This window comes from Python bivittatus, unplaced genomic scaffold, assembly GCF_059951505.1.
Source record: "Python bivittatus isolate LINGU-HERP-01145 unplaced genomic scaffold, Pbiv_v1 ctg000700_np1212, whole genome shotgun sequence".
Lineage (NCBI taxonomy): Eukaryota > Metazoa > Chordata > Lepidosauria > Squamata > Pythonidae > Python > Python bivittatus.
In genome coordinates, this window is record NW_028277098.1 from 22082334 (window position 1) to 22095212 (window position 12879).

A 12879-nucleotide genomic window follows, 5' to 3' on the forward strand; every position below is an offset into this window, starting at 1 on the left:
GTCCCATTGGTCAAGAATGTCATCTTGTGGGACCCAGGAAGAGTGCTTTTTTTTGTTGCTATGCCTGCCCTTTGGAACATCATTCCCCCTGAGATCCCCCCTGGCCCTGCAGGCTTTTTGGAAGACTTTCAAGACATGGATGTGATCCTGAACATGGAGATCAGATTGTTAGTTAGAGCCTGTAATGTGGTTGTTATCTGTCTAGATTGGTTTGGCTCCTTGGCTGTTGCCTATGTTTTATTTTACGTTGTTTGTTTGTTTGTTTTTTAAATGTTCTAAGCTGCACAGAGTCATTATTGTATATACATTGAGGAAATAAATAAATAAACAAATAAGGACCTTTTTGTAGCCTTTCCTAAGCAGGTACTTTAAGGATGCATTTGGCTACAGTTCCAATCAGCTCCAGTCAACAAGGGAATTGTCTGTGCTGGCTCAGGATGGTGGGGCCTGTAATCAAACATCCTAAGAGCAGTTTGGGGAAGGCTGAAATAACAGTATGAAGAGAGATGGAATGTTTTAAGATCAGTAAGGATGGTTTGAAAGTGCCTCCACAACATCTGATGCAAGCAGAGTGTTTTGTGTTACAGAGCAGAACCAGGAATTACAGTTCTGCAAGTTTTAGTACAGTTGGATTGAAAAGGGGGGGAAATGGCTGTGTATGGCATCAGTTAAAAGTGACCTTATAAACATGCTACACCTGTTTTCACCTTCAGATATGAAGAAGTGGGGAAAATAAATCAGTTTCTCTTTAAAAATGTGAAGAGGCAAAAGTCTTTCAGATATAATTTTTTCCCACGGTACTGCCATTTTTGATTGGCAGTAGCCATTGCCAAATAGCTTCTTAATTGGGGTTTCTTCTATGTCAGTAGTATTCAGCAGTGTTCTGTGGATGGGGGGAAGGCAGTGGGGGTCAGACTGAGGAAAGCAGCTTTGCGACGTGAACCCCACTCCCTATCTATGTGCGTTGCAGCATCACTCATGCCTAAAAGGGGCAGAGCTTGCTGCATGATAGTGAAAGCAAGGAGAGACTGTACAGACCACTGTAGTATATAAAGTTAACACACATTTTGCTTTTCTATTTCCTCATTTTCCAATGGTTCCTTCTCTGTCTTTCTCTATTCACCACAGGAGGGGAGATTTCTAACCAATATAACATTTTTCTAGATCAGCTGTACCAGGTTTATTTTCCTTTGAGGTCACACTGGTACTTTAGGTTGTTGTATAAAAGGCTATTTATGCTGGATGAACAATATTATAACAGGCAGTGGTTTTGTCTTTTAGATCTTTGTTCTATTGGAAGAAGAGGTGGTGGTGTACAAATGAGACGTGAGGTCACTAAGTTGTTTTGGCTTGTGTAGGATTATATCTTGGCAGCCTTTAATCAGCTGCACTCTGGCATAAGATTCATTTCTGGGCACAATTAAGATGCTGACATTGAGCTTTTAAGCACTTCTCAGTTTGGGATACTGGTACTTAGGCTGTCTGCCATTCATTTAATCTGTGCATTCCCCAGTCAAGGCGCAGTCTTATGGCCCCTGAACTCTTGATCTTAAACTCTTTCCTCCCAGCCTCTACAGTGAAATCCATGGTCCCAGAAAATTCCAAAAGAGGTAGATGGAGCAGAGGACCTTCCCTCAGCTATATCCACAAATACCAAGAAAATGTAGAACTCAGAAACTAGTTTAAGTTTATCCTGTTCCATGGAATGATCTTGTTTGTTTACACAAGCTCACGCATCCTTTTATATCCTGCTAGTTGAATTGAGATCAAGTCTCTGTGCTGCAAAAGTAAACATTCTCACCAGTTTTAGGTTTCATCCACCCACAGATATCCACAGGCTCCTACTGCTTTTGTCAATTTGACACAATTAATGTTACATCATCATACCCTAAGCTCCACTTGTTTTGGACATTTATGTGATGTCACAATCTACATACAAAAGGGATGGGGCTTACAGCACAATGCTGATTTTATCAGACTGATCCCTTTGACCCCCCCCCCCCATGGGTGCTACTGTATCCACCTACTTCCTAAACCTGTTATCTTAGTGAAATGTTAATACTGGAAGATCCTGATGCTTGAATTTAACAGTGCCGCTATTATGTATAGATAAACATTAGTGCAGGGTTTTTAAAGTCTGAAATAAGCAATAGTATTAATTTGCTTGAAGAATTTAAGATCTATAATTGAATAAAGTGAATAAGTGCCCTACTTATTCTTTTATAAGTGAATAAAATTGCCCTACTTTCCATCATAGGTTTGAGAAGTTTGTGCCTCTAAAACATTCTGTATTAAAACTGGGGACCATTTTTAGTGAGCTTACTTCCAGAATGTTATAAGTATATTAGAGAAAGGTCTATATTTTTGAAAAGTACTTCTGTGAATGTGAGATAAGTGTTTTTAAGCAATTAAATTACATATACTGTTTGAAAATCTCTTTTTTATATCTTGTCATATAAACTATTTTTGGCAGTATTAATACTGTAAATGTTAGGAAATAATAATTAACTATAATTTTTGACCTATACTGCAAAGTAGACTAAGAGAAATGGGAAAGCATAATTTGTTTCTTTGCACTTCATTCACAGATATTTCTTTGGTTTTGTTTCACTCAGGAACAAAACAGTGGGAAAGTTCTGAATTACATTTGAGTTGATAAATATAGCGTTTTTCCCCATTCAAGTGAACGGTAGCCAATCACTTAACTGAGAGAAAAGTCAAGTTGTAGATTCTGTTAGAATGGGGAAAAGATAATTCCCCTATATTTTGCTAATATAGCTTGAGAACTAATTCTTTGAATATGCAGTACCTGCTGACATTTTATTTGTCTACATTAGGATTAGAAAAATTTGAACGGAGGACTTGGTATCCACATGGGTGCACACATTATATATTTTCAGTAGGCCTCTTTAATTGTAAAAAATTAACACAAATATAAATGGATTGTTTTACAGAATTGTTTCTATTACTGGGGATTTGCTGCCTGGCTTGCTTTTTATATCAATCACCCTCTTTACACGCCACCATGTAAGTAGCAAAATAAGTCAAAATCATTTGAATGTTTCATTCAGCTGAACCTTCATAAATATTTTCTTCTGCAGATTATGGACAAAAACAAGTCAATTTTGCTCTGATCATGTTCCTGGTAAGTGTATTGCAAACTTTAAAAATATGGTAAGAAACATACATAATTGTATTGTCAGTGTCACAATGAACAGACAAATATTTTAGTCAGAATGATCCTGTCATAGTATTGGAATGTTGGTGTGATGAACCTAAAATCTTGCCAGCAACAGACCAGGTGTGAGCCAGTTTGGTGTAGTGGTTAAGGCACCAGGCTGGAAACTGGGAGACCGGGAGTTCTAGTCCCGCCTTAGGCACGAAGCCAGCTGGGTGACCTTGGGCCAGTCACTGTCTCTCAGCCCTAGAAAGCAGACAATGGCAAACCACTTCCAAAATCTTGCCAAGAAAACTGCAGAGACTAATCCAGGCAGTCGCCAGGAGTCAACACTGACTCAGAGTCACCAAAAAACAAAACAAAGCACCAGACCAGGAACTCAAGGCCATAGACACTTTTATTTCTCTGTCCTCTTTCTTCTTTTGATTTTACTTTCGTTCTCATTGCAGGCAATGAGAGAAAACATCTTTAAGGCAGTTCTACATCAGATACACATTTCCTATGTATTAGGTGCCATAGTGCCACACTGTAGCCGCTCTTGCTTTTTGGTGTTTTTTTTTTCTTCCTTTCAAAAGCTGGTTAGAGGTGTTAGGAGAGAGAAATTGAGGTAGTAGTTTATCATTTATTTTTACAATTTATATCTGCTTTTCTGCTCCCTGATTTGAAGAAACAAGCATTCTCTTTATATTTTTACACTTTGCAATAGTCAAAGGAATAGGTATCTAAAGTACTTTTCTATACATTGTATAAGAGATAGAGTGCCATCTTGGAAAATATGTTGCAATCTTCAAATAAATTAAGAGAGTGTATTATGAGTGCATATGTTTTGAATTAGAAGCTTGTCTTGGTAGAGGGCCAGTAGTGAAAAAAAGGGAGGAAAGAGAGGGGCAAGGTGAAATAATAGATGAAAATAAAAGAACAACGCTCTTAATAAAAGAAAAATATTGTGTTTTTAAAGTGAATGCTTCACAAAAGAGGACACTGTGATGTAGTGGTTATGGGTTGGATTGGATTGGACTGGACTGGACTGGGGAATTTTTTCCATTTGACCAAGGAGTGATTTTCAGTCACTCATGTTTTCTCAGCCAAACAGCGTTATTGTGAGAATAAAATTAGGGTATACCACTTCTATGTTTCAGAGGACTCACCTCCAAACAGTTCGTTATTGGTGTGGCATCTTCAGTGTTTATGTGGAGCTTGTCCTCTTGTATTAAAAAGCATGTGTTTCAGAGGCCACACAATTTCCGCATAGTAGGATGTTGTTTCTCGTAATTCTGTGGATGTTGATATACCACTAGCAACTTCCTGAACTAATTTACAGTAACTGGTATGTAATTAGTACACCTTGGTGGAAACTAGAAGCTCAGAACCCAGGATACAGTTTTAGCAAGGCCACTTGAGCCCAGTCCTCTGATTTTTTAGAAGAAAATTATGGTCAGATAGGCATTTTAGCATGCTATTTATTTAGTTCTATTTTTAGCTCACTTTCTATCAAAAGGGATCCCTTTTGGTTCTCCACAGAGAGCTAGCCTAGCTTTTCTCCCTGCACTGGGCCTATTCTGTGATGTGTATGTTTTTATCAATATCCTCAATTATGTGTTACGTCTCTGATTTTGTTGGGTTATTGTGGTTTTGTACTGTATTTATAATTTTTAAAAAAATTACCTCACCCCAAATTGTCACAAGTTGTGAGAAGTGCAGCGTTATAAATCTTTTGAATTAAGAAAAAAAATAAATATGAATTAAAATGAATTGTTAGCATGTTAACAAGCTTCAAGTGAATAACTGAATGGTTTCTTTCTGTATCTTTACCTGTGTATAACATTATAGATTTTTGGAAGCTTGTCTAGTAACTTGTGTATTTGCAAATATTATCACTTTTAGAACGTTCAAAGGAAGAAAACTTACTTAAAATTTGTTAAATACTTATGGCATTTTTACACACTTTTTAATAGATTCCAAATAGGGGCAATGAAGAGTCATCCAAAGAAGTATTTTCTCTGGGAGTTAATCAACAATGCATTGTTCTTAATTCCCTAAAGCAATAAAGGATTTTATTTTTATGCAGAAACAAGCTTTTGTGTGTTTCTAGAAGAAGCATCTGGGTAAATCCCATATGAGTGCACAATTCCAGTGCCCAGCTGTTGAGTGGATCAGTTGAGATATAGCATGGAGGTTGACAGTGGAGCTAGAAAAGTAACTCTTCCTCTGATATTGAATAGCTGTCTGACCTACGTCCCAGAGCCATAGACAATGCACATACCTTAAGATGGATCAGGCTCTGCATAGATAAATTAGATCTGAACTTTTGGTCTTGGAAGTTTGGGGAATGACCTAGGAGGAGGAGGACTTTCATCCGAATCAAGTGTTTGTAACAATTTGTCTTTAGTCGATGCGCCAAAAAAGCTGTAACAAGGCAGTCTAGAGGTACAATGATGTAAACAGAAATTAGATTCTGCTTTTCAAACAGGACAAAGTAGATGAGATTTTAAGGAATCCTTCCCTAACTCGTTTCTTCCAGATGTGTTGGGACTCTCTGTGAATTCACTGTCAGTATGGGAGCCCAATCTATCTGAAGTGCACCAAATGGGTCTGTATGAAAACTAGCTCTGTTGGATTAGGAAAAATATATTTAGAACCCTCCTATTTAAAACTGCCTATTCTTTCATTATTTTTATTTTCATTTACTCTCTCTCTCATTGCAGACATGTGAAGCCGGAAACTTTTCTATCCATGTTACACTTAGTAATCTGAGAAGAGATGGTAAAAGCTGAGTGTTTTGCTTCTAATTAAATACTGTTGAGGTTACTTTTGACTTAACATTTGCATGAATAAATGAATAGGTGAATAGGGTGATCTTACAAAGGATCTCTTCAATCTTGCTGATCTTAATATCCTACTGTGGAAAGTAGGATGAGAGAAATATGGTCTGTAAGAAAATGTTATAGTGTGGAACATTCCTGTGTTGGGTTTTAATGTCTTCCAGGATACTGTATTCTATCCGTTCTGCATCTCCATTTTCCCCAAGAGTAGGCATTATTTGTCCAGTGAGCATGCTTACTTGTTAATAGGCTCTTTTTTTCAGTTTCATATTCTGCCTCAATTATGGGGGAAGAGAGCAGTTTCCTTATCTCTCTCTGACTGAGCTACCTCTGATCAGTGTACTATCATTATGGTTGAGGGAACTGTGAGGCTCTCAGCCCTTGGAAGCATAGGAGGTTTCTCTGAACCTGCTTGTAGGCCTTCCCCAATCTTTGGCTGCTTGTCTTCAAGGGATGGCAGTGGTGGGACTACTGAAAGATAGTCAGTATCTTTCAGTAGTCCATTAATACTGTAAAATGCTTTGAGGGTATCGAGATGTCTTTGTAGGGTGCCACAATGAAAAAGCAGGTGAACTATAGAATGATATGAGAATAATAATTACATCTGGATTATTGATGCTACCCCTCCAAGCCTTGTGCTAAAGGGAAATATTGTATGTGTGTATATATATATAAAAAAAAAATTACACAAAGCAGAGCTGATAGTTTTAAAATCTTTGGATCTTTCAATTGATAGGATCCAAGACTTGTAAGATCCCTTATCCAACGAAGAATCCTTTCACGTGGCTATTTTATTTTGTGTCATGCCCTAATTATACCTATGAGGTAAGTATCTTTAATCATCAGAGAATTTTGTAAGAATTAGGTTTTGTTTGATGTATATATGCTCAGCATTGCTATAAACACACTTACTAAGAAACACTTGAAAGCTTCAATTGCACCCTAAAATATGTCCCTGTATGATAAACCACACAATTCTGTACTTTGCAGAGCATGCTCAAGAGAAGCTTTGAGAAGGGAAACTAAGAGAAAAATGAATGCAGAATCATAGCCAGAGTAAGCAATAGGTGAAACTGCTGCAAAGTGATTCTTGCAGATGAGGTATTACCTCAGATTTGCTGCAGTTTCAAGGACACTGGGGAAAAAAAAAAGGATTACAGTAGGATTTTTAAGAACTGCAAATGGAAAGAACTACTATAAATCAGTAATAAATTGGAAATGTATGTAAATGGGAACATTTGTGGAAAACAGATCATGTAACTAGCCTTCATGTTACGTTTTCACATCACACAGAAGCAGCTTAGACAGGTAGTTTTCTAGTTTATTTTATGAGGGGTATTTGAATATTCTGCCTCAAGTATTGAAATACAGCAAGCTATTTTAGCTTCACACACTGTTTTTCATTAAGACAGAGGAGGGCAGGAGGTAAATTTTGATGCACTAGGATATCTCTAGATGATTTTGCAATGATTTCTAATTTCTAGTAATGTAACAAAAGCAACCAGAAATTGCCCACTTTGCTATAGATTATATAGCTAAAAAGAAGAGTATTTAGCATAATGATTAGAAGTGAATTTTTATGTTAATTGTACTGAGAGAAGGGCAGGAAATTATTAATTTTTTAAAAATCATCATTTTATTAATTTTAAAATTGCCTCCAGGAAGGAGATTCCTAGCACTACCAACTAAAAGGTTATTCTGTTTTGTTTCTGCAGTTATTGTATACTGTATTCTGCAGTTATTCTGTTTTTGCTCCTTCATAAGCAGAGGAAACAATAGAGGAATTGATGCAAAAAAGGATCATTACAAACGGCAGGCAGTTCATATACCGTATTAACATTATCACCACCCCATAAAATTCTGTGACTGAGACATGCCAATTACACAATAAAAATCTCGAAGCACTCTGAAGTGTGTCTTTTTACCATCATCTTCTCAGAGTTCTTAAGTCTGCCCACCAATACTTAAGAACTATACAAGTCCTTTACTCATCTTAATTATCTTAGGTGGGAATTTTGTTCACATTATTTAATGGGAGAATCTTAAACCAGAACTTCATATATGTAGAAATGTGGATTGGGATAGCAGGAAAAAGTTTTGCTGTACAAATGAAAATAGACTAGTTTTAATTTCAGAAGGGGGAAGTATGTGCATTGTGAGAATACCGAGAAGGTCCTCCCTTCTTTCTCTATTGAAAATTTCATTCAAAAGCATTCAAATAGATTTTTTTTTAAAAGGACGTTTAAAATATACTTCTATTGGATTGTAATGCATATTCAAAATATTGGTTGTGTCTCTGTATGTTTATATTTTACTGCTTTTGTTTTACAAACTGATACTAAAAATAGTTATGTTTGGTTTTTTTTTTTTAATGTAAAGGGACTAGTTGCTTTTAGCAATTTTAATCATGTGAAACAGTTCTAAATCTTCTTGGCCATTACAGCTGGGAACATGGATTGGTTTTACTATCATGACTCAGTGCGTTCCAGGTGAATAGCATTCTTGGTTTTAAAATTTTGGGGTATTATTCTAAATAGAATATTTTATAACGTTGACCACTTTTCTATCTCTTGCAGTGGGACTGTTCACCTTGCTGTGTTTCATTCAGATGACAGTCTGGGCAAAGGACAAACACTACACTTATATACGAGAGTTCAAGGATTACCCTAGTTTTAGAATGTCAATCATTCCTTTCTTATTGTAAGAACAATATTTTCCCCCTTCTGAATTATAAGCAGCAAAATGGATAGGTCTCTAAGAAGACTATTGGCAAAGGAGCCAAGATATGAAGATAATTTAGGTTGACTATTTCAGATGCATGTTAATACTGTGCTACAACGAGAAATTCTGGGGGCTCAAAAGCCACACTTCCCTTTCTGATATGCAGTTTTAGCATTGACTCCTCTTTTTCATCTTATTGCCTTAAGGTTCATGAAAAGTGTTCAGATTTTATTGCAGTTTGATCAGCCAAGGTAACAGATAGTAGATGCTTTTGATGCTTCTTTGGGTTAGACTCTGAGGCAACAAAATCATGAGAATCTATATTGCATCCAAAAGAGAAAACAAAGAAGGTTGCATCAAGTATAAGATGCTTGCTGTAGTGAATAGTATAGGTCATTTATGGGAAATCTCTAGCCTACAGGCCTAATCTGGTTTTTGAGGCCAGCATGTTACAGCCTGCAGGCGCCTTGGCCTTAATCTAACCTACACTGAACCCTATCCCATCCCCCAAGGGCCCCTCCCACCACTGCCCTGCTAATTGGAAGCACATCCAGTGCATGGCTTTCCCAGGGAATGCCCACTATAGACAGTTGATCCAAGAGTTGCTTTTTGCTTAGCCCCAAAATGGAGGACTTACAGCAGCTCCAGCTAGTATGTCCCTTTACTGTATTTTCCTTGATTGGGAAATGTGCATGCTTGACATAGGCATCTGTTCATAACCATCATGACGCCAAAGTGACTTATCAAAATATGCATTGTGATATCACAATGCAATCTCCACATCTTCATACTTGCATAGTAACATTCCACAAAAGTACACAGAGAAAGAGCATACATTGCAAAGCACATTTCTTCACTCCTATCCCACCCCCTATGGACACCTATATATGCTGGACAATTACAAGAGCAACTCTCTGTTTTTCTTGGAGAAAACACACAGTGGAAAACTGTTCCATGGGATTTATGACTCCCCTTAGTCCTGGATGGAGAATAGTATTTTTCTCTGTTCTCTAAGGAGCAAAGTTTCTCTACTTTAAACTCCACATTTATTATAATCCATTGGGCCAAAGAGATTCAGCCCAGGACTGGATCCAATGCCCAACCTTGGAGTAGATGAACACAATACACAGAAATAGAGTTGGACCACAAAGAGAAGAAACAGTCAATACTCTAAGAATAATTATCTGATGCAGCCGTCGTGTGACCATACCAATCAGCCACTCAGAATTGGTTATGACTGAGGAAGCAATTAAGCCTAGTAAAATAAATAGATATGTAAGTTTGTGTGGAGATTGCATATACAAATATTCCCAATACAGATAGTCCTTGGGTTACAACAGCAATTGGGACAGGATTGTCATTGCTGAGCGATGCAGTTGTAAAGTGTGACATCACGTCACTACATTGCTTAGTGACAGCAATCCAGGTAGTCCCAATTGTCATAACCCCAAGATGTGGGTCATTAAGTGGGAAGTGGCAGGAGTCCCAGATAAGAAGCATGGGGGTGCCACAGGGGGGTGGGGAAGGCCTTGGGAGGCCCAGCACAGGCCGCATGTGAGTTGGGAGAGGGGGGTGCTTGGTGCGGCACAAGCGCAGGGAGGCCAAGGGAAGGAAGGTGTAGCACGGTGTGCAGGAAGGCGGGGGGGGGGGACATACCAGAGTGACTTGCGACCTTCCCTGCCAGCCTCCCCACTGACTTTGCTTGTGGGAAGCCGGCAGGGAAGGTCACAAATGTCAATTGTGTGACTACAGGACACTGCAATTGTCTAAAGCGCGAGCTAGTTGCCAAGCATTCAAATCGCAATCATGTGACCGTGGGGGTGCTGCAATGGCTGGAACTTTGACGGCAGATCATAAATTCCACTCATTCAATGCCATCACAACTTCAAATGGTTGCTGAATGAGTGGTTGTTAAGTGAGGACTACCTGTATAAGAAAACTGACTGTATGTAAAAAAATAGATAATGAAGGAAAAGGGATTTTTACCCAATCTTCAGCATGTTCTACCTTCATGGTGCCCTGTGAGATAGGGGATGCATCCCATACATTACCTTCACCTCATCCTGTACCCTGAAGTGGTACTTCCACTAATGGTATAGCATCTTATTCTATCTGCATTTCTCATGCTTGGAAATGCTTATGTTTATACTTCAATTTTATGCACAGTTATTGAATGTAAATCTTACTGAATATGGTGTGACTTACTTCTAAGTAAACATGCATAGCAGCAGGTTACCTATATACTGCAGTCCTCAAGATTATTATGCCTGGATGCAAGGAAATATTAAACACTCCTGTATTATATTTTTCCCTAAAATGCCCAATGTATTTTAAAGAGTCTGTGCAAATTGTATCAAGAAATCGTGCAATGCCGTCTTAAATTTTTAAGAAGACTGTAGCAACAAAGGAACCTGGGATGTTTCAGATTTATTTCTCTAGAAATAATGTACATTTTTTCAGCTATTTGTAAAGAGAGAATATGTAATAAACTGAAACTTATATTTTAAACTTGGTCCAAATTTCTGTTTCAGTAGAAGACCCGCTGCAGTGGGTGGCCAAATTTTGGTATTTTGTTTAGCAGCCAGAAAAGCAATATGCTCAATCATATCAATGCTAAGTAAAATAAAAATAAAAACAAAACCCACCCTCACACATAGAAACCCTGAAGTCTTCATTGTACAGCAGATGGTGCCTGTGAGAAGGTAGTTTGGAAAACAGTTATTATTTTTCTACTAAATATTCAAATGATCTGTAAAACTTGTTAAACAGATAGGAGTTTGTGGATGCCTTGTTAGCCTAACTTAGTTCAAGAAACCTTGAGCTGCAGTGTTCCCAGCAGCAGCTGTCCAGTCTCTGAAGGTCTCTAGAAGAAAGCCCATCAGCTCTTTTAAGTAACTGGTTCCATTTCAATGTTCAACTAGAACTGACCTATTTCTTTATGTGATTAGAACTAACCAACTCACAGGGTAGCAGAAATCTCTGCCCTCTTTTATGTAAGAGCCCCTTCAAGCGTCTGAATTTGTTATTATTTGTTTAAATTTGTTATAGCTGCCCACTCCAGTAGACTCTGAGTGGCTGTAATGTTGCTTTGAAGTATATACCACCACCACCATAGCTGCTGTTGTTCTAAAGATTTGAACTATTGAAAGTGGGCCTTACATAACGTGACGCTTGTACTAAATAAAAATTTTAAACAGTGTCAGTATTAATAACATAAACCAAGATAGTGGAAAATTAAAAGTCTCCCATTCGTCCATAACATTTGGCCATTACATAGCAGGCAGCATGGGCCATTCTCACCTATAAACAATACATCTGCCAGGTTAGTATCTATTCATTGGTCCCATCCCTGTTCCTAGTGAGAACCTGCACAATTATTCTAGTTTCCTTAAACTGGTACATTTATGAGACTGCTGCTATGGTGTGGTCCTCAACAACTGGGAATTTTAGTACAGCTGCCACAGCTTTTATTTGCTTATCTGCTGATAGAAAACAGGAGTCACTTTCATCTCTCTATTAGCTCCAGCTGCACGAGGGTGTAGAAGAATCTCCTCATCCTCCATCTGTTGTTTAGCAAAGTTCACAAAAACCTGTGGGAGAAAAGCAGAGAAATGTACAGCAAGAACTACCCTAATCTGTTAGGAGGCCAGGTTCTGGTAGAAACTGGGATGACAAAAAATGACAAAATGTGTCATGATGCCACAACCTAAACCCTGACCTTTTGTACTTGCATCCTGACATCTGACACTACATTACATAGTTATGGGGTTTGTGTTGTGATGTCATGTCATCTGATCCTCTGCAGACACTTAGGAAAGGAGATAAATCCAGAACCTCTCTAGAAGGTTAACTTTTGAAAGTCCCCAAGATCTGGGTCAAAAAATTTTTTTTATCTTCCCCCAGTGATTTTCATTCACAGGTTGATCTGGCAGAAGTAGCAGTATGCTAAGTTAGGGTGATTTTGAAAGCTGGCATACTCAACAAAGCCTTTTTATGCAAACAAAGTATTTTATAAGGCCTGCATTAAATCCATATAAAGGCACTATAAGAACCAGATGAATCACTATTCTACAGAGATGGAAAAATCTGAAACAAAACCATGATTATGGTGGAATGCCTTTCAATTTCCTTTGCAACTACAAAAAATATCTAAAAGTG

At 37.9% G+C, this 12879-nt stretch overlaps 2 protein-coding genes across 12 annotated transcripts in view; one reads left to right on the forward strand and one right to left on the reverse strand.

Moving 5' to 3' along the window:
* LOC103058993 (very-long-chain enoyl-CoA reductase-like) overlaps positions 1-11229 on the forward strand; it is a 29104-nt gene extending 17875 nt beyond the window's left edge. For 2 of the 10 annotated variants that reach the window (XM_088153234.1, XM_088153233.1), the window contains 6 exons: positions 2955-3027; positions 3102-3145; positions 5884-5947; positions 6737-6825; positions 8444-8489; positions 8577-11229. In XM_088153234.1, the coding sequence (XP_088009360.1) occupies positions 2955-3027; positions 3102-3145; positions 5884-5947; positions 6737-6825; positions 8444-8489; positions 8577-8704 (444 nt within the window). In that variant the 3' untranslated portion in view covers positions 8705-11229. Of the gene's footprint in view, positions 1-2954; positions 3028-3101; positions 3146-5883; positions 5948-6736 lie in introns of all 10 variants that reach the window. The other 8 variants (XR_015798333.1, XM_007422840.4, XM_088153237.1 and 5 more) reach the window with 8 other exon arrangements.
* A 61-nt stretch (positions 11230-11290) lies between these two features.
* Positions 11291-12879, reverse strand: part of ABCA4 (ATP binding cassette subfamily A member 4) — a 109936-nt gene continuing 108347 nt past the window's right edge. For both annotated transcript variants that reach the window (XM_088153232.1, XM_025163121.2), the window contains one exon: positions 11291-12311. In XM_088153232.1, the coding sequence (XP_088009358.1) occupies positions 12189-12311 (123 nt within the window). In that variant the 3' untranslated portion in view covers positions 11291-12188. The remainder of the gene's footprint in view (positions 12312-12879) is intronic.